General features: G+C 42.7%; 1 protein-coding gene across 1 annotated transcript in view; it reads left to right on the top strand.

Annotated features, from left to right (window-relative positions):
* The window catches only part of FAIM2 (Fas apoptotic inhibitory molecule 2), a 40,976-nt gene that overhangs the window by 7,359 nt on the left and 6,467 nt on the right, over positions 1 to 27,150 (top strand). The window contains exons 3-9 of the mRNA XM_073613143.1: positions 5,661 to 5,764; positions 5,970 to 6,034; positions 7,352 to 7,405; positions 18,567 to 18,617; positions 20,052 to 20,091; positions 23,293 to 23,330; positions 24,594 to 24,681. Coding sequence (XP_073469244.1) covers positions 5,661 to 5,764; positions 5,970 to 6,034; positions 7,352 to 7,405; positions 18,567 to 18,617; positions 20,052 to 20,091; positions 23,293 to 23,330; positions 24,594 to 24,681 — 440 coding nt within the window. The remainder of the gene's footprint in view (positions 1 to 5,660; positions 5,765 to 5,969; positions 6,035 to 7,351; positions 7,406 to 18,566; positions 18,618 to 20,051; positions 20,092 to 23,292; positions 23,331 to 24,593; positions 24,682 to 27,150) is intronic.

Genomic DNA, 27,150 nt, shown 5'->3' with positions numbered 1-27,150 from the left:
ACTATAGCATGTTTCAATGCGCTGCTGTGCTTAGAGGTGAATGAAATGTCATTTTGTGACATTTCAATAAAGCACCTACATTTGAATAATGCTCCTACACCACATACATGGTGTGAATGAGCCCTAACTGTCACTTGCTGGACAGCGTGATCTGGTAAAGGGAACTGAAAAATAACAGTCGCACTGGCAGGATCAACAGGTATGTGTATATGTATATATGTGTATGCAGTATAATATATTTTTTTCCTTCTATTGGTTGAGCTAGATGGACTTGTGTCTTTTTTTTCAGCCAGACTAACTATGTAACAGTTAATATGACTATGGTCCACGGGGGAATCTACAGTTGTGCTCACAGTCATAAGTTTACATACCCTGGCAGAATTTATGATTTCTTGGCCATTTTTTAGAGAATATGAATAATAACACAAAAACTTTTCTTTCACTCATGGTTAGTGTTTGGCTGAAGCCATTTATTATCAATCAACTGTGTTTACTCTTTTTAAATCAGAATGAAAACAGAAACTACCCAAATGACCTTGATCAAAAGTTTACATACCCCAGTTCTTAATACCGTGTATTGCCCCCTTTAACATCAATGACAGCTTGAAGTCTTTTGTGGTATTTGTGGATGAAGCTCTTTATATCTTCTCAGATGGTAAAGCTGCCCATTCCTCTTGGCAAAAAGCCTTTAGTTCCTGTAAATTCTTGGGCCGTCTTGCATGAACTGCACGTTTGAGATCTCCCCGGAGTGGCTCCATGATATTGAGGTCAGGAGACTGAAATGGCCACTCCAGAACCTTCACTTTATTCTGCTGTAGCCAATGACAGGACGACTTGGCCTTGTGTTTTGCAACATTGTCATGTTGGAATGTCCAAGTACGTCCCATGCGCAGCTTTCTGGCTAATGAATGCAAATGTTCCTTCAGTATTTTTTTATAACATACTACATTCATCTTGCCATCAATTTTGACCAAATTTCCTGTGCCTTTTTAGCTCACACATCCCCAAAACATCAGCGATCCACCTCCGTGTTTCACAGTAGGAATGGTGTACCTTTCATCATAGGTCTTGTTGACTCCTCTCCAAATGAATGTGGTTGTAGCCAAAAAGCTCAATTTTGGTCTCCTCACTCCAAATGACTTTGTGCCAGAAGGTTTGAGGCTTGTCTCTGTGCTGTTTGGCGTATTGTAAGTGAGATACTTTGTGGCATTTGCGTAGTAATGGCTTTCTTCTGGCAACTCGACCATACAGTCCATATTTCTTCAAGTGCCTCTTTATTGTACATCTTGAAACAGCCACACCACATGTTTTCAGAGAGTCCTGTATTTCACCTGAAGTTATTTGTGGGTTTTTCTTTGTATCCCAAACTATTTTCCTGACAGTTGTGGCTGAAACTCTAGTTGGTCTACCTGACCGTGGTTTGGTTTCAACAGAACCCCTCTTTTCCACTTCTTGATTAGAGTTTGAACCCTGCTGATTGGCATTCTCAATTCCTTGGATATCTTTATATTTTTCCTGTTTTATACAGTTCAGCTACCTTTTCCCGCAGATCCTTTGATAATTCTTTTGCTTCCCTCGTGGCTCAGAATCCAGAAATTTCAGTGCAGCATTGGATAAAAGATGCAAGGGTCTGCCAGGAGTCCAGAAACTCATTGACCTTTTACACACACACACTAATTACAAGCAAACAGATCACAGGTGAGGATGGTTACTTTTAATAGCTATTCAAACCCCATTGTGTCAACTTGTGTGCATGTTATCAGACCAAAATTACCAGGGTATGTAAACTTTTGATCAGGGTCATTTGGGTAGTTTCTGTTTTCATTATGATTTAAAAAGAGTAAATGCAGTTGATTGATAATAAATGGCTTCAGCCAAACACTAACCATGAGTGAAAGAAAAGTGTTTGTGTTATTCATATTCTCTGAAAAATGGCCAAGAAATCCTAAATTCTGCCAGGGTATGTAAACTTATGAGCACAACTTTATGTTAATGCTATTAGACTGCATCATATATGTGATGATTTTACTTATAGCTCCACTTTAAACAGGTGGTCTAATTTCTATGGGGCAAGTTAGAAAACCTGCCCTACTCAATATTGTTCCCCCTGCTGATAAGAGGTACTTTGACAGTTCATGTAATCAGGCTCTCCTCCTCCTGACTGCTGTTTTTTCGCTTTCATTAAAATAAATGGGGCTTTGCTTTGCTTAGGGCTTAGGGCGTGCCATAATATTTTTTTTTGAAAAAGCTATGATAAGGTCAAGGTCAGGGCCTATTCCTCCCAGGCCATCCGCTGTAATGCATTTAACACATACTCATTATTGTAAGTTGCATTAAAACAGAACTAAAGTCTTAATTTAAAGGACTAGTTCACCTTTACCAAAAAACTGCCTTTGCAGGGTGCCTGTACATAAAAAACAAACTGTGCAACTCTGACTAACGTTGAATAATGCCTTGCTATAGGTGTAGGCCATTTACCTACCTCATGAAGCCTGACTAGAATACTCCCAGGACATTGCTAGGACGTTGTTAAGTGAGACCTAGTCATTACTGCTCACCTCCACCACCACAGAAGTGATCTCTCAAACACTGAGCTCAGAGCTATTGCATCAGAGGAGAGAAAGAGCATGTGAAGGGGTTTGAATAAGAGATAAATGTCATTCCTCTAATGGTGGAGGTGAACAGCAACGACTAGGCCTCACTTAGCAACATCCTAGGAGTATTCCAGTCAGGTTTCATAAGGTATGTACATAGGGTTGCCACTTTTTCTTCAAGTCAAACCCAAACATTTGTTTTATTTTACACTATAGCAGTGGTCTTCAAGCCTGTCCTCAGGGCCCTCTAACAGGCCAGGTTTTATGTATTACCTTGGGGAGGTGCAGACTAGAATACTGCAATCACTGAGCAGCAAATGATATCACCTGTGATGTATTTCAGTTATCTTGCAAACCTGGCCTGTTAGTGGACCCTGAGGACAGGGTGGATGACGTTTGCACTATAGGATTGTAACAGGACTGGGACACCTTTGGGCACTCCAAAGAGAATAGTAATGTGGCACACATAGTGCCCCCTCACCCTCCTGTCAAGCCCTGTTCTGAGCCACATTCCTGTCTGAATAATGTGTCCAGGTTTCAGGTGGAATGGAACCCGGGCACATGATTCAAAACCCAGACTGTCTGGGTGAATCCCGGACAGGTGGCAACCCTGTATGTACATGGCCTACACCTATAGCAAGGGCATTATCAAACTTTAGTCAGAGTTGCACAGTTTGTTTTTATCTACAAACACCTCCTACCTGCATAGGCAGTTTTTCTGTAAAGCTGAACTAACCCTTTAACCACTTTACATCCCGCCCATGTACATATGACATCCGCAGGAGGGAACTCCCATCCTGGGCGGGCATCATATGACGTCCTGGGCTTCCCGGCAGTCTGGGGGGGGCGCGCGCACCCCCACCACGTCACTCGGGAGCTGATGCGCGTGCCCGTTAACCGAGCAGGACCGTGGATCTGTGTGTGTAAACACATAGATCCACATCCTGTCAGGTGAGAGGAGACCAATGGTGTGTTCCCAGTACAGAGGAAAACCAATCGGTCTCCTCCTCTTGTGAGTCCCCTCCCCCTACAGTTAAAATCACTCCCTAGGTAACACAGTTAACCCCTTCACCGCCCCCTACTGTTAATCCCTTCACTGCCAGTGACATTTATACAGTAATCAATGCATTTGTATAGCACTGATCACTGTATAAATGTGAATGGTCCCAAAATGGTGTCAAAAGTGTCTGATCTGTCCGCCGCAATGTCACAGTCATGATAAAAATCACCGCCATTACTAGTAAAAAAAAAAAAATGCCATAAAACTATCCCCTATTTAGTAGATGCTATAACTTTTGTGCAAACCAATCTATATACGCTTATTGCAATTTTTTTTTAACAAAAATATGTAGAAGAATACGTATCGGCCTGAACTGAGAAAAAAAAATTGGTATATTTATTATAGCAAAAAGTAAAAAATATTGTGTTTTTTTTCAAACTTGTCGCTCTTCTTTTGTTTATAGCGCAAAAAATAAAAAAAAACGCAGAGATGATCAAATACCACCAAAAAAAAGCTCTATTTGTGAGGGAAAAATGATAAATATTTCATTTGGGTACAGTGTAGCATGACCGCGCAATTGTCATTCAAAGTGTGACAGCGCTGAAAACTGAAAATTGGCTTGGGCAGGAAGGGGGGGGAAATGCCCTGTATTGAAGTGGTTAAAAGAAACTGGGAGCAAAAAAACAAGCTCTTTATTGCAGAAAAGACAGGCAATGTCTTTTCTGCAATACAATAACCTTACCTGCCTGTTCCCAGCCTTCTTTAGAATTTACATCGACTGGATATGCACCAGTTTAGATGCCCGAAGACCGCCACCCAGACAACAGGGAGGAGAAGATGCCGACGCTGGCAAGGGCCCTTGGACTGCTAGTTCTGCTCTAAATGCATAGTTCACCTTTATCAAAAAACTGCCTGTGCAAGTAAGTTGGGCCTGTTGATAAAAAACAATCTGTGCAGCTTTGACTAAAGGTAAATAATGCCCTTGCTTTAGATGTAGGCAATTTACATACCTCATAAAGCCTAACCAAAAAACTCTCAGAGATCATATCATCCCAACCAGCCTTGTTGTTAGGGCTCTGAGCTCAAACCCTGAGCTCAAAGCTACTGCATCAGGGGAGAGAAAGCGCATGTCAGGAGGTTTGAGAAAGAGCTCACTCCTGTGATAGTGAACATGAACAGTAAGTGCTAGACCCCTCTTAGCAAAGTCCTAGCAACAAGGCAGGATGGGATCATGTGACATCTGGGAGTTGTTCAGTCAGGTTTCAGGAGGTACTGTACATAAATGGCCTACACCTATAGCAAGGGCATTATTCAACTTTGGTCAGAGCTGCACAGTTTTTGTTTATCTACAGACACCCCTTACCTGCATGTGCAGTTTTTGGTACAAGTGAACTATGCCTTTGAGACTGCACATTTATTAAAATATGGGCTGCCTAATACACCACGATGGGCCTAAATTTGCACTTAAAAGTATTTTTTTTTTTTTTACAAAAACCTTTATTTCTTTTTTTCAGTGTTCACTTATGGGCTCATTTACTACACAAAGTGGAATGTACTAATGTGTACTAAAAAATAAGTCTTTTTTTGGCACAGGAGGCTTTACATGTCTCTTCTGCCAAAAAATCCCTACCTGCTAGCAAATGTTTATTTTTACAGTTTAATTCCACTTAATATGACCAGTATTTTGCTTATCACTGTATAATGACTATAATAGTAGTATTTTACACCTGCTTAGAGTTCCTCTTTAAATAGTAGCAGGAATGCTTTGTAATGCTTGTTCATTAATATTATGGTTATACAGAATACAATTGTTAAAACAGAACTAAACCCTCCTATCCTTTATAGAGTAAAGAAGCTGCCATATTGGCCTCTGTTTGATCTGCATTTGCCATAGTGCTGCACATGTGACCAGTTATGACAGTGCCATTTGATGACATGACAGTTCAGCTGAGAACACAAGCTATTGTGAGGGTTATCATTCAATGTAACTGGGAAAGGGGTTTAGTTCCACTTTAAGCCTCTCTGCATACCATCGGGTGGCAGCTGACCATTCCTCTTTGTTGCAGGGCACAGCCCCGGCTACGGCAGTGGAGCCTATTCTGGAGACACGGAGATGCTGACATCGCTGAGCTGGGAGGATGCCCGAGTGCGCAGGTCCTTCATCCGGAAGGTATTTGGGGGGGGGTTAGTCCTCTATAATGTAATGGAAGTGTATTTGCCTTTATACTGTAAATATATGGGATCAGTGAGAGCGAGTACCAAGAGCTGAGCTGTGAGAACAGAAAGACATTGTTCTCTCTGGAGAATGATATCACTGATGATATAAGGGACATTTCTCCTCTCCCCAATGCTCTTCATTTTGTTTTCTTTTCCAGGTCTATTCAATCCTTTCACTTCAGCTTCTAGTCACCGTCTCCATTGTGGCTCTCTTTACCTTCTGGTGAGTTATTCCTTAGTATAAAAACAACTGGATTTTGACACAAGAATTCATATTGTACATGAAAACACAGTTCACTAAGTACATATTCACTTATCTGAATAACCCCTATGGATGGAAAACAGGTTAAAAGTGCATGATGGCAATTCTCCTTAGGAACTAGACCAGTGGTCTCCAAACTGTGGCCCTTTACTAGCCTTTAACCGGCCCTTGGGGCACTATTCCCCCACTGATGCAAGGCACTATTACTCTCACTGACACCAACAGTGGTTCATAATTCCTGCCACTGACACCAACAATGGGGCACTATTCTTCCCATTGACCAATGATGGAGCACTATTCTTCCCACTGTTAACAATGAAGGGGAACTATTCCTCCCATTGACCAATGGTGGAGCCCTATTTCTCCCACTGACCAATGATGGGACACTATTCCTCCCACTGTTAACAATGATGGGGCTCTATTGTTCCCACTGACCAATGATGGGGCACTATTCCCACTGTTAACAATGATAGGGCACTATTCCTCTTCCTGATACCAATGATGGGGCACTATTCTTTCCACTGATACCAATGATGAGGCACTATTCCTCCCACCGATAACAATGATAGGGCACAATTCTTTCCACTGATACCAATGATGGGGCACTATTTCTCCCACCGATACCAATGATAGGGCACAATTCTTTCCACTGATACCAATGATGGGGCACTATTTCTCCCACTGATAACAGTGATGGGACACTATTCCTCCTTCTGATACCAATGATGGCGCACTGTTCCTCCCACTGATACCAATGTTAGGGCACTATTCTTCCTACTGATACCAACAATGGCGCACTGTTCCTCCCACTGATACCAATGATGGGGCACTATTCCTCCTACGGATACCAACAATGGCGCACTGTTCCTCCCACTGATACCAATGATGGGGCACTATTCCTCCTACGGATACCAATGATGGGACACTGCTCCTCCCACTGATACCAATGATGGGGCACTGTTCCTCCCACTGATACCAACAATTGGGCACTTATCCTCCCACTGATAACAATGATGGGGCACTATTACTCCAACTGATAACAATGATGGGCACTATTTCTCCCACTGGCACCAACAATGGGGCTCTATTCCTCCCCACTGTTACCAACAATGAGGCACTATTCTTCCCACTGACACCAATAATGGGGCTCTATTCCTCCCGCTGACACCAATGATGGGGCACTATTCCTCCTCCTACTGACCACAGGTGCTATATACATTTTTTTACTCCTGCTGACCACCAAGCCTTCTGACCACCAACCTGTCACTTGTCTTTCAGTGATCCAGTTAAAGACTATGTCCAGGCAAACCCAGGCTGGTATTGGGCATCCTAGTGAGTATTTTTTTACTATTTTTATTTTTACTATTTTAGCTACTTTACCATCTTCATTATGTTTCCAGATATCAGGGCCCATTCACAGTTGTGTGTTTCAAAGGGAATGTATTTTCTTAATAGTATATGGCTCAGGCTAAAACAAATAATATAAAATATTTTTCTTTTCTATAGTCTATAAGGTAAATGTAAAATATTGCATAAGTACCTGTGTTTTATAGCTTTTTTATCCAGCAGATGGAGCTCTAGGTTCCTGTTCACATGTTTTTATCTATAACCCCTATAAAGCTCTTTGAATGGGCTGGCTGCGAGGAAGGAGGAGAGGGGCCGAACTTCCGGCTGAGTTCATTGTGGCGAACTTAGCCAGAAGGTGCCAAATGTGGCAGCAGATGGGAAGGAGGAGGCATACAGGTGGAGCTTCCCCTTTTCCGTGGAGCGCCGCTTTAAGTTTCATTTACCTTTGTGGCTGGGAGGGGTGGTAAAAATAGGTGGTTGGGCTGTGGTTTTACTGCCCCCCAACTGCCCACCTTGACCTAACATGGCAGCTGGACAGAGTGGTATACAGTGATACTTTGTTTTGTGGGCTTGGCAAAAATTATATCCCATGATGCATTCGGTGGCCATTACCACGTGACCCATGCATGTGAATGGGACTGCACTGCGAACGCCCTGAACCGCGTGTACTGCACATAGTTGCAGCATGATGCTGCAGTCTTTCATGGGATAAAACAGGTGGTGAGTAGGCCACATTTCACCTCCCAGTCTTCTGCAAGACAATCAACTGCAGATCGCTTTTCAGAGGGGCAGTGAATACCATGACAAGTGTAAATGAGCAATAATAGCAGGAAACCATCAGTATCAGGCGACAGTCTGAAGCTTTAGAAATTTTTGTCTATGTGAAATTCAGGAGAGAAACAAGAGCTTATGGTATTCCCTTCAAAACAGGGCATCTTTGCACAAATATATGTTATTGCACTATACACACTTTTTCCATGTCCACCATTAAAATAAAACACACCAAAGCTCAAAAGCCTGGAGTCTCTGTGTACTTTAGGTACAGTTTGTCCATGCTATTACATGTGTGCAAATGGCACACCAGTGTAAATAGGCCCTCGTATTTTTCATCTTTTTGGCAATTGTCTGCTACTTGCTGGACTCAATTGATCCTTTGATGTTGCTAGTCAGAAATGCCTTGCATTCCATGCAGAAGCGTGGGTTCATTGTTGCTCAAAGATTTATGAATTAGCTAACACTGGACAGTGTGAAGATCTACAGAACCATATGGCAACCAATCAATTTGTATTAATTTACAGTAGAAAGATGAAATGTATTTATGCTGTTATTTCATATGTCATCAACAATGACTGAATACTCAAAACTGTTCGTGTAAAAAAGACAATAAACTAAGGCTATTTGTTAGAGTGTAATAAGGCTTATTGAGGAAGCTACCTCAGGCAACCCAAGCCTTGGGGGCACTGAGGCCGAAGTGCTCATACTAGCAGTATAATACATAAATAATACGGCGCTTGTGTAAATAGTGCTCAAACATAAGGTAAAAGCAGCTGCAACATAAAACTGTGAGATAAAAACAACAAAATAGTGAGAAAAGGACAAATATGTTGCACTGTTAAGAGCTAAAGAATAAACAAAAATCAACAAAAAATATTATATAAAGTCTCTAAAGTCCAAAGACACAAAGGCTTATAAGTAGCCAAGGTAAGTGAAACAGACAAAAACACATCACAAGAATGCGTAAATGATTCAGAAGAAAAAGTCCTCCACCAAGTGACACGCCACTGACACAGAGGTTAAGATGTACTCTTACCCAAGAGCATAGACCCTCTAATTATGGAAGGTCATAAAAGCCTTTGTGTATCCACCATTCCAGGTTAATCTGGGGAGGCAAGAGTCGGTAATATGCAGTCCGCATACAGCTCCTAATGATTTGGTCTCTGATAATCTGGCGGTATGTCAAATAAGAGAAAAGAAGCTCCAACAGTGTAAAACCTCTTTTAGAAGATTTATTGAGCTAAAGTAATGCACTTACATGTTTCCATAGAAAAACAGGCATATGGGTAAAGGCAGTATACGGTGATAAGTTTAAAACACAATGACTGGTCTGTGCATCTCCGCCCGACCGGTTTTGTCGCGATTGGACTTCTTCCGGGACATGAGAAAGCGCTTCCTGTCACCGCTAAATATAGTTAAAATATCCAGCCAAGCCTCGCCTTCACTGATACACATGTGTGGTTCATCCAAGCCTCATTGTGAACATGACGCCAACTTCCCACTCTATTTGCAATCACGAGGTAAGCTGTGAGTATCGCCATCCACACCGGACATGAGGTCCATAAACCCAGGTGTCCCCGTAGGCAAGAAACATTTGTTTTGGCAAAAAGAATAATAAATAAATGCAATAAAAACTGGACATGGCTGGAATAACAAAAAATAACTAAAGCAAAAACGAAATAATAACACTAGAACGGAGGAGTACAAAAAAACCAAGACAACATATATATAAAAGACAAGTATTAGGAATTATTGATTAAGCCATTAACATCCCAGTCTACATTTAAGCCATATGGAATATAGCTTTTAAGGATATAAATCCACTTAGTCTCCATTCTAGATAATTCCCTCACTTTAAGGCTATTCCTCCAGTGGGAGATAAAATGGTCTATACCTACGAACAGGGTCCCAGATGCATCTCTGTTATGAACAAGATAGAAATGTCGTGAAACACTGTGGTTTTTATGTCATTTTCTGATATTGGCAATATGCTCGTTGAGCCTATTATTAAGTGCCCGAGTAGTCCAGCTCACATATTGTAGCCCACATGGGCACTGAAGAAGGTATACCACATGAGTGGTACTACATGTAATAAATGGTTTTATTACATACCTGGTGTGAACAGGTGCAGCGGCTGAACAGGAGATTCTGCTCAGTGTTTGCACTTTTAAAAGGCTCAGGGGTTGATTTACTAAAGGCAAATAGGCTGTGCACTTTGCAAAGTGCAGTTGCACTATGCAAGTGCAGTTGCTCCAGAGCTTCGTAAATGATGTAAAGTTTCACTTTGCAAATAATTAGTAATGCACCGAAATTTGGCGACAGAAAATTATCGGCCACAAATAGGGTTTTCAGCGTTGTGCCCAACATGCCAGCGATTTTGCCTTGCTTATGGTGTGTTTTTCATAGGTCATGTGTCTCAAAAAATGCAACACGGGTGCATTTTTTATGCGTTCTTGCTGCGTTTTCAATGCATTTCAATGGGGAGGTGCGGTTTGCCAAATATGCACCATAAATGCAACAACCAGGATTTTTAACACTACTTCAAAAGGTACCGATTAATGGCCAACAATACATTCATATTCATCTAATTTCATTATGTTAATTAAAAAGTCGAATATAATACAATTATTTATAAAAATATATTTTTTTTTTTTATAAACTGTCAATTTCGGTTTTGATTTTCGGCCAAGTGCATCCTGAATTTTCGGTTTTGGTTTCAGCACCAAAATTTTCATTTCGTTGCATCACTACAAAGAATACCCAATCATGTGCAAGGAAAAAAAAAACAGCATTTTTGCTTGCACATGATTGGATGATGGAAGTCAGCAGACCTTCTGCTCATTTACTAAGCTTCGGAGCAGCTGATCTTGCAGAGTGCAACTGCCCTTTGCAAAGTGCACAGTCTATTTGTCTTTAGTAAATCAACCCCTCAGTGTCACTGATCTGACTGCTTGTGTGTGTGTGTGTGTTTTCACTGTTACACCCATCTTAGCCATGGAAGGGTAAAAATGGCCATCTCAGGTGGTATCTTCCCACATTAAAGTCTTATGTCTGTGTCCCAGATCCACTCCTCTGTTTATCTTGTGGTGACCATTGTCAATGGGACTGAAAGTGAGGGAAAATAAAAAAAGTTAAGTTGTTACCAGAACAGGAATAAAGTGGAAAGTGGGGGATCATGGGGATTCTTGTTACGGCGACAACTGTCAAAAAAGCATTTCCATTACTTTGGTGAGACTTCCTCTCATTTTCCATTGTGCCTACAAGTGAGGAAGTTAAGCTCCATACACACAATCAGAATATCGTATACAAAAAACACTGCTTTTCAAAACGATCATACGATAATTTGATCGTTAGTACACAGCTTTCGTCCGAAATTTTCCGAAGGGACAAAAACAAAAATGTTTCTCGTACGATACCAGATCATACAATTTTTGTTTAATCAGTGCAGTTTTCATCTGCAAAAAATACAATACAAATACATCACGTCACTTTCCGAATTTTTATTGTCATACAAGAATGTTCGTAGTTTAGTAACCTATTCATTTTCCATATCGAGACTGGCATGCAAAAAATGGACAATCATTCGTCTGATAATCTCATTGTGTGCACCAGCCTTAAAGGGAGATTATGCAAAGGACCACAACAAAAACAGAACAAAGAAAAAAGCTTTTTGAGTTTTAACCTTTTCTTACTCTTAAATGGAATAAAAAGATTTGGCTTGGTTATACTTTATTTAAAGGGTAAGTTCACCTTTACACAAAAAATGAAAAGTGAACTAACTCCAAATATTCTGGCTACCCCTCCAGACCCTGTTGCACATAGCAGCCATGATTCCCTGTGCTGCCGGGGTAGCCACTATACATAGCAATACACAATGGGGTTGATTTACGAAATCTGGAAAGTGCAAGCTGTACATGGTAGGCAACCAACTTTTAACTTCAGCTTGTTCAATTAAGCTTTGACAAAAAAAAAACTGGAAGCTGATTGGTTTCTCTGCAGAGCTGAACCAGCTTTAGCACTCTCCGGTTCTAGTAAATCAACCCTAATAAGATGACTATCCATCATAATGCTCGCAAAGGCGAATGCTTAACCACTTGACGACCGCCTCACGCCGATGTACGTCGGCAAAGTGGCACGGACAGGCAAAATCACGTACAGGGTACGTGATTTGCCTTCCGCGGGTGGGGGGTCCGATCGGACCCCCCCCCCCCCCGGTGCCCGAGGCGGTCGTCTTTTGTCCAGCGGCGATCGGTGATGAGGGGGAGACCATCCGTTCGTGGCCCCCCCCTCGCGATCGCCGCCGGCCAATGAGAATCTTCCTTTGCTGCTGTATGCTAAACAGCAGCAAAGGAAATGATGTCATCTCTCCTCGGCTCGGTAATTTCCGTTCCGGCCCGAGGAGAGAAGACATCAATGTGAGTGCACAACACACACACACACAGTAGAACATGCCAGGCACACAAAACACCCCGATCCCCCCCCCCGATCGCCCCCCAATCACCCCCCCCCCCCCTGTCACAAACTGACACCAGCAGTTTTTTTTTTTTTTTTTTTTCTGATTACTGCATAGTGTCAGTTTGTGACAGTTACAGTGTTGGGACAGTTACTGTTACCCCCCTGTAGGTCTAGGGTACCCCCCTAACCCCCCCTAATAAAGTTTTAACCCCTTGATCACCCCCTGTCACCAGTGTCGCTAAGCGATCATTTTTCTGATCGCTGTATTAGTGTCGCTGGTGACGCTAGTTAGTGAGGTAAATATTTAGGTTCGCCGTCAGCGTTTTATAGCGTCAGGGACCCCCATATACTATCTAATAAATGTTTTAACCCCTTGATTGCCCCCTAGTTAACCCTTTCACCACTGATCACCGTATAACCGTTACGGTTGACGCTGGTTAGTTTGTTTATTTTTTATAGTGTCAGGGCACCCGCCGTTTATTACCGAATAAAGGTTTAGCCCCCCGATCGCCCGGCGGTGATATGCGTCGCCCCAGGCAGCGTCAGATTAGCGCCAGTACCGCTAACACCCACGCACGCAGCATGCGCCTCCCTTAGTGGTATAGTATCTGATCGGATCAATATCTGATCCGATCAGATCTATACTAGCGTCCCCAGCAGTTTAGGGTTCCCAAAAACGCAGTGTTAGCGGGATCAGCCCAGATACCTGCTAGCACCTGCGTTTTGTGCCTCCGCCCAGCCCACCCAAGTGCAGTATCGATCGATCACTGTCACTTACAAAACACTAAACGCATAACTGCAGCGTTCGCAGAGTCAGGCCTGATCCCTGCGATCGCTAACAGTTTTTTTGGTAGCATTTTGGTGAACTGGCAAACACCAGCCCCAGGCGTCAGGTTAGCGCCAGTACCGCTAACACCCACGCACGCAGCATACGCCTCCCTTAGTGGTATAGTATCTGAACGGATCAATATCTGATCCAATCAGATCTATACTAGCGTCCCCAGCAGTTTAGGGTTCCCAAAAACGCAGTGTTAGCGGAATCAGCCCAGATACCTGCTAGCACCTGCGTTTTGCGCCTCCGCCCGGCCCAGCCCACCCAAGTGCAGTATCGATCGATCACTGACACTTACAAAACACTAAACGCATAACTGCAGCGTTCGCAGAGTCAGGCCTGATCCCTGCGATCGCTAACAGTTTTTTTGGTAGTATTTTGGTGAACTGGCAAGCACCAGCCCCAGGCAGCGTCAGATTAGCGCCAGTACCGCTAACACCCACGCACGCACCGTACACCTCCCTTAGTGGTATAGTATCTGATCGCATCAATATCTGATCCGATCAGATCTATACTAGCGTCACCAGCAGTTTAGGGTTCCCAAAAACGCCGTGTTAGCGGGATCAGCCCAGATACCTGCTAGCACCTGCGTTTTGCCCCTCCGCCCGGCCCGGCCCAGCCCACCCAAGTGCAGTATCGATCGATCACTGTCACTTACAAAACACTAAACGCATAACTGCAGCGTTCGCAGAGTCAGGCCTGATCCCTGCGATCGCTAACAGTTTTTTGGTAGCGTTTTGGTGAACTGGCAAGCGCCAGCGGCCTAGTACACCCCGGTCGTAGTCAAACCAGCACTGCAGTAACACGTGGTGACGTGGCGAGTCCCATAAGTGCAGTTGAAGCTGGTGAGGTGGCAAGCACAAGTAGTGTCCCGCTGCCACCAAAAAGACAAACACAGGCCCGTCGTGCCCATAGTGCCCTTCCTGCTGCATTCGCCAATCCTAATTGGGAACCCACCGCTTCTGCAGCGCCCGTACTTCCCCCATTCACATCCCCAACCAAATGCAGTCGGCTGCATGAGAGGCATTTTTATGTCCTCCCGAGTACCCCTACCCAACGAACCCCCCAAAAAAGATGTTGTGTCTGCAGCAAGCGTGGATATAGGCGTGACGCCCACTATTATTGTCCCTCCTGTCCTGACAATCCTGGTCTTTGCATTGGTGAATGTTTTGAACGCTACCATTCACTAGTTGAGTATTAGCGTAGGGTACAGCATTGCACAGACTAGGTACACTTTCACAGGGTCTCCCAAGATGCCATCGCATTTTGAGAGACCCGAACCTGGAACCGGTTACAGTTATAAAAGTTAGTTACAAAAAAAGTGTAAAAAAAAAAAAAAATATGAAATAAAAAAAAATAGTTGTTGTTTTATTGTTCTCTCTCTCTCTATTCTCTCTCTCTATTGTTCTGCTCTTTTTTACTGTATTCTATTCTGCAATGTTTTATTGTTATTGTTATTATGTTTTATCATGTTTGTTTTTCAGGTGTGTAATTATTTACACTTTACTGTGCTTTATTGTTAACCATTGTTAACCATTTTTTTGTCTTCAGGTACGCCATTCACGACTTTGAGTGGTTATACCAGAATGATGCCTGCAGGTTTAGGTATCATCTTGGTATCATTCTTTTCAGCCAGCGGTCGGCTTTCATGTAAAAGCAATCCTAGCGGCTAATTAGCCTCTAGACTGCTTTTACAAGCCGTGGGAGGGAATGCCCCCCCCCCCCCACCGTCTTCCGTGTTTTTCTCTGGCTCTCCTGTCTCAACAGGGAACCTGAGAATGCAGCCGGTGATTCAGCCAGCTGACCATAGAGCTGATCAGAGACCAGAGTGGCTCCAAACATCTCTATGGCCTAAGAAACCGGAAGCTACGAGTATTTCATGACTTAGATTTCGCCGGATGTAAATAGCGCCATTGGGAAATTGGGGAAGCATTTTATCACACCGATCTTGGTGTGGTCAGATGCTTTGAGGGCAGAGGAGAGATCTAGGGTCTAATAGACCACAATTTTTTCAAAAAAGAGTACCTGTCACTACCTATTGCTATCATAGGGGATATTTACATTCCCCGAGATAACAATAAAAATGATTAAAAAAAAAATATAAAAAGGAACAGTTTAAAAGTAAGATTAAAAAAGCAAAAAAATAATAAAGAAAAAAAAAAAAAAAAAAAAAAAAAACCACCCCTGTCGCCCCCTGCTCTCGCGCTAAGGCGAACGCAAGCGGCGGTCTGTCGTCAAACGTAAACAGCAATTGCACCATGCATGTGAGGTATCACCGCGAAGGCCAGATCGAGTGCAGTAATTTTTCCAGTAGACCTCCTCTGTAAATCTAAAGTGGTAACCTGTAAAGGCTTTTGAAGGCTTTTAAACATGTATTTATTTTGTTGCCACTGCACGTTTGTGCGCAATTTTAAAGCATGTCATGTTTGGTATCCATGTACTCGGCCTAAGATCATCTTTTTTATTTCATCAAACATTTGGGCAATATAGCGTGTTTTAGTGCATTAAAATTAAAAAAAGTGTGTTTTTTCCCCAAAAATGCGTTTGAAAAATCGCTGCGCAATTACTGTGTGAAAAAAAAAAATGAAACACCCACCATTTTAATCTGTAGGGCATTTGCTTTAAAAAAATATATAATGTTTGGGGGTTCAAAGTAATTTTTTTGCAAAAAAAAAAAACTTTTTCATGTAAACAATAAGTGTCAGAAAGGGCTTTGTCTTCAAGTGGTTAGAAGAGTGGGTGATGTGTGACATAAGCTTCTAAATGTTGTGCATAAAATGCCAGGACAGTTCAAAACCCCCCCAAATGACCCCATTTTGGAAAGTAGACACCCCAAGCTATTTGCTGAGAGGCATGTCGAGTCCATGGAATATTTTATATTGCGACACAAGTTGCGGGAAAGAGACAAATTTTTTTTTTTTTTTTTTTTTTTTTTGCACAAAGTTGTCACTAAATGATATATTGCTCAAACATGCCATGGAAATATGTGAAATTACACCCCAAAATACATTCTGCTGCTTCTCCTGAGTACGGGGATACCACATGCGTGAGACTTTTTGGGAGCCTAGCCGCGTACGGGACCCCGAAAACCAAGCACCGCCTTCAGGCTTTCTAAGGGCGTGAATTTTTGATTTCACTCTTCACTGCCTATCACAGTTTCGGAGGCCATGGAATGCCCAGGTGGCACAAAACCCCCCCAAATGACCCCATTTTGGAAAGTAGACACCCCAAGCTATTTGCTGAGAGGTATAGTGAGTATTTTGCAGACCTCACTTTTTGTCACAAAGTTTTGAAAATTGAAAAAAGAAAAAAAAAAATGTTTTTTCTTGTCTTTCTTCATTTTCAAAAACAAATGAGAGCTGCAAAATACTCACCATGCCTTTCAGCAAATAGCTTGGGGTGTCTACTTTCCAAAATGGGGTCATTTGGGGGGGTTTTGTGCCACCTGGGCATTCCATGGCCTCCGAAACTGTGATAGGCAGTAAAGAGTGAAATCAAAAATTTTCACCCTTAGAAATCCTGAAGGCAGTGATTGGTTTTCGGGGTCCAGTACGCTGCTAGGCTCCCAAAAAGTCCCACACATGTGGTATCCCCATACTCAGGAGAAGCAGCTAAATGTATTTTGGGGTGCAATTCCACATATGCCCATGGCCTGTGTGAGCAATATATCATTTAGTGACAACTTTATGAAAAAAAAAAAAAAAGTGTCACTTTCCCGCAACTTGTGTCAAAATATAAAATATTCCATGGACTCAATATGCCTCTCAGCAAATAGCTTGGGGTGTCTACTTTCCAAAATGGGGTCATTTTGGGGGGTTTTGTGCCATCTTGGCATTCCATGGCCTCCGAAACTGTGATAGGCAGTGAAGAGTGAAAGCAAAAATTTACACCCTTAGAAATCCTGAAGGCGGTGATTGGTTTTCGGGGCCCCGTACGCGGCTAGGCTCCCAAAAAGTCCCACACATGTGGTATCCCCATACTCAGGAGAAGCAGCTAAATGTATTTTGGGGTGCAATTCCACATAGGCCCATGGCCTGTGTGAGCAATATATCATTTAGTGACCACTTTTTGTAAATATTTTTTTTTTTTTTTTTTTTTTTTGTCATTTTTCAATCACTTGGGACAAAAAAAATAAATATTCAATGGGTTCAACATGCCTCTCAGCAATTTCCTTGGGGTGTCTACTTTCCAAAATGGGGTCATTTGGGGGGGTTTTGTACTGCCCTGCCATTTTAGCACCTCAAGAAATGACATAGGCAGTCATAAACTAAAAGCTGTGTAAATTCCAGAAAATGTACCCTAGTTTGTAGACGCTATAACTTGTGCGCAAACCAATAAATATACGCTTATTGACATTTTTTTTACCAAAGACATGTGGCCGAATACATTTTGGCCTAAATGTATGACTAAAATTTAGTTTATTGGATTTTTTTTATAACAAAAAGTAGAAAATATCATTTTTTTTCAAAATTTTCGGTCTTTTTCCGTTTATAGCGCAAAAAATAAAAACTGCAGAGGTGATCAAATACCATCAAAAGAAAGCTCTATTTGTGGGAAGAAAAGGACGCAAATTTCGTTTGGGTACAGCATTGCATGACCGCGCAATTAGCAGTTAAAGCGACGCAGTGCCAAATTGGAAAAAGACCTCTGGTCCTTAGGCAGCATAATGGTCCGGGGCTCAAGTGGTTAATGTTCAATGCAGCAACGTGACTGCGCTGATCAATGATAAGCACATCTGAGGCTTCTTCTTCCGGTGTGGTGTTACGAAAGAAAGAAGCACTTTTCATTGGTCAGCACGGTCACATGGTCATGCTGACCAATGATTGCGTGCCAATACAAGAGTTATGACGGATACTCACTGCATGGCTGTTTATTGTGGTGTTTACACACCAATAAGCTGGCAGCACAAGGCATCCAGGTCCAGGGTCCAGGGAGGTGACCAGAACACTTGGAGTTACTTCACCTTTTCATTACCTTTTAAGTGTAAATAAATATCCTCATTATGTCAGAAAAAATGTTTTCTTGGTCATAAATGTATGAAAAGACATTCCTACAACTAACTTCCTGTTGGTTTTGCTTTGACAGCGTTGTTTTCTTCACAACATACTTGGTTCTGGCCTGCTGCAGCGGACCAAGGTAAGAGCCGGCTCATTGACATGATCTGAAGTTAAAAAGGGAACATTTTGATTTTCACACAGTAGGAATGAATGTTCAATCTGAGATTTAAGGCAGGGTAGGTGGGGGATCACTGGAGAACTATTAATGGGTCCGGGGGGGGGGGGGGGAACATGAAAAAGACAATTTGGCTGATAACTTTGTCCTCCAAGAGTGATCACCCATGGAGCACCAGGCAATTCATGTAGTTACCGAATAATGTATGCACACCTTACAAACAAAAGTGCAGATAAAGTATGAGGCCTTATTTACATGGACATAAGTATGTGTACACCCATAAGAAAGAACTTTTTTGCCCACACAGGATACACAGGTGTTCCATGCGTGCAGACAGTCCTATTCATGTCTTTTGGGACACAGCATCTGCATAGCTCCCAACTGTCCCTGATTTGGAGCAATGTCCCTCTGTCCCTCTTTCTTCCTCATTTGTCCCTCATTTTGGTCTGATCAATATAGTTGTATATAAAATGCACTTTTTATCCTTCAAAAAGTGTTTCCCAGTGCTAAACCTTTCATCCAATTTCTAAATTGCTGCATTTGTACATTTTAAAAGCCAATATAAAGGAATAGTAGTGGTAAAAAAAAATCCCCTGTGGATTTAAATAACCTTTTTTTTGGTTAATTCTCCTTTAAAGGGGTGTGACAGGGGGCGTGTCCTATGCCTACATACGTTTACTAGTAGGTGTTTCTCATTCCCATCTCAAAATGTTGGGAGGTATTCATCTGCTCAGACACAGCCATTGGTTCCAATTTGACAGCCACGGGAGTGCATGTCTCTAAATGCATTGTGTGAGGTCTTAAAGTGGTTCTAAAGTCTGAAGGTTTTTTACCCTAAGTTAAAAAACCTTCTGTGCTGCAGGATCCCCCGCCCTCCCTTATACTTACCTGAGCCCGATCACGATCCAGCATTGTGCATGAAATCAGTGACTCTTGGCTCTCTCCTTCCTCACTGGGCAGATTGATAGCAGCAGAAGCCATTGGCTCCCGCTGCTGTCAATCAAATTCTGTGATAAGGTAGCGGGGCGGGGCTTAACTGCCCTGTCTGTGTCTGTAGACACAAGGGATTGAACCCGCACAAGTTCCCCTCATAGAAAGCAGCCTTCTACGGGGACACTCGCTGAAGAGGAGAAGCCAGAAAGAAGTGTATTGGGGCTGCTCTGTGCAATACCAATACACAGTGCAGGTAAATATAACATGTTTTTTATTTTTATTTTTTTTTTAAATTAAGCTTTAATATCAATTTAAGTTTAGTAGTAACCCATAGAGACCAAACATTAGTTTACTGACATCTAATGGCTGAAGTCTGAGTTCTGATATTACAATGTCCAGTCCTGATACAGTATTTGCTATAAAGTTGATCTCATTGTGCTTTTTTTTTTTTTTTTTTTTTTGCAGGAGGTATTTCCCATGGAACCTCATCTTGCTGTGTATCTTTGTAAGTGCTGAGACTTTAAAAGACCAGTTCCCCTAAGCAGAGTAGCAGTAAAACCAACTGACATACAGGGTGCCATGGGAGAGTTGAATAAGCATATACTGTATTTTATGCTGTAAAGGAGATATCCAGCAATTCACATGTAATTATTGACTGTTTGTATAGTGAAGGCTTTCAAACTTTTAGTAGTTATTCAACTGGACCTGTTTGGCGATATTGACATTGTTTCACCACTCATCTGGGAGGCTTTCTCAGTTCAAATGAATATGGCTACATACTCCAGCATTTATGCTAATGAGGGTGAATATGGATTATGGTGACTCTAATCTGAACACTATGGTGATGTGAAGTGCGTCAAGACAGATGCTAATGGTACCATGCATTACTTAAAGGTGAAAAACTCTGAAAACACAGTGTTAGGATTAACATAATTCAGTCACCCACCAAAGACCAAACATGGCATTGGGTGGGAGTGAATGGTGTGTTGTCATTGCAATAAACCTTGGCTAGAGTTGAACATCTTCAGTGTGGGGCCCGTTATTTGAATGGTGGACTACAGTGGACAAAGAGGGGACTCTAGGGGCTTGGCACCCAGCTGAATGCAGGGAATCAAGAAGGATACAGGCTGTCCTGTGAGTGGTGAAAAGGGTTGGGTTTATCTAACAGTCAGTCCCCATGGTGTCATAAAGTCTTGACATAGGTGTTTGTTGTTTTAGTTACATGGCTAAATCTGTGAATGCTTGTCAAATCACTGAGGTAAGAGCTCCTGCACATGGTCATACAATACTGTGCATTCAGATCAGTAATATATATATATCTGAAGGCAGCATTATTGTATTCTATGAGCCCATGTGCACAAGCATCAATATCTGGACCTGTGTAAAAAAAAAAAAAAAAAAAAGGGGGAGAAAAATTTGCATCCACAGTTCTGCATATGGAACATTTACATACAGTACGTACAGGCAAATATACTCCTATTAGAGCTTATTCTTCCTAGTAATGAAGGACACTAGGCAGCAGGAGCTGCCTGCATCCTATCAACCAATAGGGCCAATGGGGTATACACTATACGCATGTAAATATTAGAACAGATGTGATGTGTACAGTGATAGACAAGATTTTACATGGGATCTTGCTGTTGGAAATATCCTATGTTAATATTCAAACACCCTAAATGGAAAATCGTATTATCAGCCAGCGTTGGGAGCAAAAGGAAATACTTGGTACTGCCAGGTATGCAGGAGCATGTGACTCAATCCAAGTGACAGCACTGAACCATCACAGTGTAAGCTAGGACTCTAGGGACCAGGGGCGTTGCTAGGGGGTGGATTTTGGGGCTATAGCCCCGAATCTGAGGCCAATAGCCCTGAGTCTCTGCAGGGGTCCCCAAGGGGAGTGGAGGCTCTCTGGGGACCCTTATGTAAGTGGGGGGGCTCTCTGGGGACCCTGATGTAAGGGAGAGGCTCGCTGGGGACCCTGATTTTAAGGCCTAGGCTCTCTAGGGACCCAGATTTAATGGGGAGGCTCTCTGGGGACCCTAATGTAAGGGGGCCTCTCTGGGAACCCTGATGTAAGTGGGGGGCCCTCTGGGTACCCTGATGGAAGGGGGAGGTTCTCTGAGGACTTTGATGTAAGGAGGAGGCTCTCTGGGGACCCTGATGTAAGGTGATGTAAGGGGGGGCTCTCTGGGGACCCTGATGTAAGAGGGGGGCTCTCTGGGGATATATATATACACCCACACGTATATTACTGTATATACATGTGTATGCCCGCCCAAGCGTATGACTTTCTTTACTACGCTGCTATGGGCTCTAGCCCCAGATCTTTTGTAGACCTAGCAACGCCCCTGCTAGGGACTCATAGCTTACACTGGGATTTTCTTCCCCCTTGCTGGCTGAACAGAGAGGAAAGGAAAGTGAAAGGAAGGTAAAGGTAAATTTAGCTAGGAAGGTCTAACTCAAAGTGAATCTTTTTTTTTTAAGGAGAAGTAAGGCCAAAGCTATTTTGGCTATACTTCTACTGTGGGTCACAGGAGTGCACTCCTGTGACCCATTATCAGCCAACAGCGTGCTAAAGTCTGCTGTCGACTGACGTCACAGAGCCAGTCTATGCCCTGCAAGGATCCCGACTGTGAGCCTGAGCCAGGTGCTCCTGCCCCCTCCACAGCCTGGTGGTCCAGTGAGCACTGGAGGGGCAGAACAGAAACAGGTGACTGTCAGTCACTGAAGCTGTTATGGATGCTGCTTCCACCTAGGTGCGTATGATTGTTTTTCCTTTTTTTGAAAACCCGCACTTCCCCTTTATAATGCATGTACAAAGCACAGGCTTAGGACTCATTCCTATGGACGAAGAGGCCTGCAGTGTAGGGAAAGTCATTTGAATATGCGTTCAGAGCAGTGTGGAGCCGCATGCAGGCAGCCTGTATTAATCAACAGAGACACAGTGGATTTCCAGGCTCACATGCACATGCAAGTTTGACAAACATGCAAGGTCAGGTGCACAGCCCAGAATGTACAGTCTGGGGCCGTGCACCTTAAATCAAAGTATGTATGGCCAGCACATCACCTTACAGTGGTAAGGTGCAATGTTTCAGGCCACACAGGACCCCTTCATCAGACATGTCACATGCCTGATGAAGGAGTCCTGCGTGGCCCTTAAATGTTGCACCTTACCACTGTGATGTGGTCTTCTCAAATAAATGTTTGGACGGTAATTTTGACGATCCACGGTGTGCCGGCGCTACAACACCCGCTTCCTCTATAGCCTATTCCAGGAACGTGTGCAATGAGAATATTGCATTTTGGGGCCATGCACCTGTCCCTGCACGCCTGTCAAATGCGGATGTGTGGGTTTGTCTCCATTGAGTCCATTCCCTAACCCAGGCTTCCTGCATTCTCTGGATGCAAAACAAACAGCTTTTCACAGAAGACAGTCCTCTGCACCCGTTTGAGTAAGTCCTAAGATTGATAGTTTTTTATATTTAGAAATATAGATAGAACTGGCAGCACATGCAGCGTTTGTGATAGAAAAATGCTTCCTTTTATCCAAGGCTTAATTTTATCAGGGTGGCATAACTAAATCAGCTGAGATTTGTCTATTGCTGCCATAGACAAAACCCATCACTTGGTCTTGAACAATACAATATGCTCAAATTAAAACTCTATTATGTCATCTTACATGGTAATTTTTTTTCTATTTCTCTAGACACTTTCCATGTCATATGTTACTGGAATGCTGTCCAGGTAAGGAGACCATCGTCTAACAACCTTATGTTGACCTCCCCAACATTGTGAAATAAGAAAGAGGGACAGCTTTTAGCACAAATTATAAAGACAAAGGAAACATTCCCTGCCACTTTACTAAAGGCAAATGGACTGTTCACCTTTCAAAGTGCAGTTGCCCCAGAGCTTGGTAAATGAGGTAAAGTTTCACTTTGCAAAGAATACCCAATCACATGCAAGGAAGATAAAAACAAAATTGCATTTTTGCTTGCATGTGAGTGAATGATGAAAGTCAGCAGAGCTTTACTTTATTTACTAAGCTTTGGAGCATTTGCTCTTACAGCGTGCAACTGCACTTTGCAAAGTGCACAGTTCGTATGCTTTTAGTAAATCAACCCCTTAGGCTGGGTTCACACTAAGATAGTCAGCTTCTTCAAAAGCACCCGTGTCTCTGCATTCTTCCCTTCAATTTGCCCACCGAAGGCCTCTTTCAGCAGCTTGTGCCTGGGGAGAGCAGAATGCCCTCCCCAGGCTGGACTCCTCCACTCTGGGACAATACCCAGAGCTCTGTGTGCCCCAAGAGTATATGCAGCCACCCGGCACGCCTTCAGAACCTGCCTCTCTGGGATGGGCTGCGGCTGCATCCATATTCATGCTCCCACCTGCATAGCTTCTCACCTACTTTCTAGAAACCTCTCCAGTCTCTAGGATACAGAGGAAGCTTATGCAGACTGGGAGCAGCAGAGCACACAGATCAGACCTAATAGACTGATTGTGGGCTCACTGATTATAGTGAGCTAAAATATGCTTTTACCTAACAGAAATATCCACGCTGCCTACAGTGTGACAACTGAATTTACCTATCAGAACCAAATTAAAGCTAACCTATCTAAACCTAGCACCTACCTAAGAGGGTGCTACATAAAAAAACAGGAACATGACTTTTTAGGTACCAATATTTCTTTAAAAAATAAATTATTTATTCATTTAAAATTACCCATTTTATTTCACAGATTTAAAACCAACTAAGAGAAAAGGATTGTGTACATTATAGTGTTTGAATAACCTCCTTGAACCCCCAATAATAAATCACAACCATTTGCTCACAGTTACAATCTTTTCAATATACTGTACAGTATATATTGCTTCATATGATCAACTGAAATTACATGAGGGGATATCCAGACCTGCCTCTATGAGATTTACCTTCCATCATATAGTTGAGACTAGACTAACATGCTTACAAATGACACCTTCCTTACTGTGTGTCCCTTGTCTTCTCAGCTATTATAATACCACATCTGTGATCCTGTGTCTCGGAATTACGGCACTTGTCTGCATTTCCGTCACTATATTCAGTTTCCAAACCAAGGTAAGAGATCATGAAAATCAAATAAACCTCAATAGCAAGGTTACTGGTGGAGCTGGGATGTTATAACTGCCTAGTGTCAATTAAACCCCTATCTGTGTCTCCAAATATCAGAGTGACTTGCAGGACTGGATGAGTGCACTACAATAATGCACATAATAGATGTGTATGGAGCAATCCCTAGCACTTGTACACATTAAGACATACAGATTAGAAGATGGGTAACAAGTTGAATGTAATGCGCACACTATACTCAGATCTCCCAAATGGCAGAGTACCTTGCTGTCCTATAAAAAAACATAAAGCACAGTGGTGCAGTGGTCCATCTGCCTGGAGTTTGCATGTTCTGCATGCCTGCGTGGGTTTCCTCTGGGTACTCCGGTTTCCTCCCACACTCTAAAAAGACATGCTGGTAGGTTAATCGGATCCTGTGTAAATTGGCCCTAGTATATGTATGAATGTGAGTTAGGGACCTTAGATTGTAAGCTCCTTGAGGGTAGGGACCAATGATGGGGCACTACTTCTCCTCCTACAGACCTCCAACCTTGAGGCCATGTTTATTCTCACTGATGCTGGGCCTGGGACATTTTCTACCTCCGCTGGCCACAGTCCGGCCCCCTAAAGTCTGAAAGATAGTAAACTGGCCCTTTGTTTGCAAGGTTTGGAGACCTCTGCTCTAGAAGAACCATAGAGAGTTGTAAGGCAGCAAAACTGTCAATGAAGCCTTATTCCTGTAGTATAGAGAGGGGCCATCACACTGGTCTCCTGATTATGGAGAAAATGGCTTATTTTCTCCATAACCCAAGTTATTCAACTTTCACCTAAACAAATTTCTTTATCTACTGAAAGCTGTGGCATAAGACATGGTTAGCTAGTAAGTCAGGTGAAAAGTCATATGGAAGTAGCTTCCTTTTTTATACATCTTTCTACACTAGCTATGAATAATAAATTACAGTGCATGATCAACCATAGAAAATCTTGAAAAGAGTCTCTGTGTTCTGCCATCAATCCTGTTATACAAAGAAAGGAAGTGGAGTTGATTTACTTTGCAAAAAGTACCCAATCACGTGCAAGGATAATAAAAAAAACTGCATTTTTGCTTGCACATGATTGGATGATGGAAGTCAGCAGAGCTCTTCCTCATTTACTAAGCTCTTGAGCAACTGCTCTTGCAGAGTGCAACTGCATTTTGCAAAGTTTACAGTGTATTTGCCTTTAGTAAATCAGCCCCATTGCTCTGCTGTTGTGTATGTGATGGGTAGTGGGCACAATTTGGAGTAATTCAGTCATCCACCACCCAGTGCGATTGGAACACTGCCGCATGACACCCCAAACACTCACTGCACTAACAGCCCTTTTTTAAACCCTCCGAACTTGGTCTTTAACCTTTTTTACCTTAAGGAACCCCCAAAAAAAATTCAATTCTCAGGGAATGCCTGTTAAAAACGAATATAACTACAACTCATGGTACATTAGTGTAAGCAGAAAGTTGTAGGAAGTTTAATATAAAAGCCTAAAAACAAAATGAATATAAATAACAGGGAACGAAACCCTAATATTAGTAGTCAGTGTTAAAGTGACCCCTTACATTGGTGGTCAGTGGAAAAATGCCCCCTAGCATTGCTGGTCAGAGTAGGTGGGAAATCAATTTGCTACTGCTTGCTGCTCAAGGAATCCCAGGCAACGTCTGGAGGACCCCTTAGGTACCATGGAACCCTGGTTAAGAAAGGCCGCCCTAAAAGCATGAACAATCACACTGCATTTAGGTACATCTAACATTTCCCTTTGCTCGGTACTCACGTGTGCCTTCTCTACCTTGGTCATTACAGTAAATAAAGTATGTGCCATGCCCAGCACTCCGTGTCATTTAGTCAAAGTGCAGAGCTTTACTATGTAGCTTCTCCCTAGGGCCACTTGTCACCATACGCCACAACTACCCCCTTACATCTAAAGGGTGTTCAGAGGGGGAACCTGTAGCATTAAAGCGGAACTTCACTCAAAAGGGAAAGTTCCAATTGTTTGCATCCCCCTCCCCTCCACTGCCACATTTGGCACATTTTGGTCAAAACCAGGTACCCGCACCCTCCCCCTGCAGCCTTCTTGGACACATCACACTTTTTTTTCATAATCTAATTTCTTTCATTTTGAATAATAAAAAAAAAAAATGTAATAATAAAGCTAAACTTTAGGCAGACTGCTAACCCTTTCAAATAAATATATAGATGCTACTTTGCTTGCCAAAGGATTTGTATTTCTGTTAAGCCAACGCTGAACTACACGCCGCCCTGACAGACAACACAGCCAGCCTGGTGACCTGATTTTTCTCTGCTGCAGTTAAGCAAAACAGCTAAGTCACCTTCCTGCCCCTGGCCTGTGATTGGACAGCAAAGGAGCATCAACAAGCTTATGAGGCCATCTTTCTGCTCTCACCAGTCAGCTTATTGCTTGACAGCACATATGAAAGTATGACAC

Source organism: Aquarana catesbeiana, linkage group LG02, assembly GCF_042186555.1.
Source record: "Aquarana catesbeiana isolate 2022-GZ linkage group LG02, ASM4218655v1, whole genome shotgun sequence".
Taxonomy (NCBI): Eukaryota; Metazoa; Chordata; class Amphibia; order Anura; family Ranidae; genus Aquarana; species Aquarana catesbeiana.
Note: the sequence above shows the minus strand (reverse complement) of the source record. Positions and strands in the feature narration are given on the sequence as shown.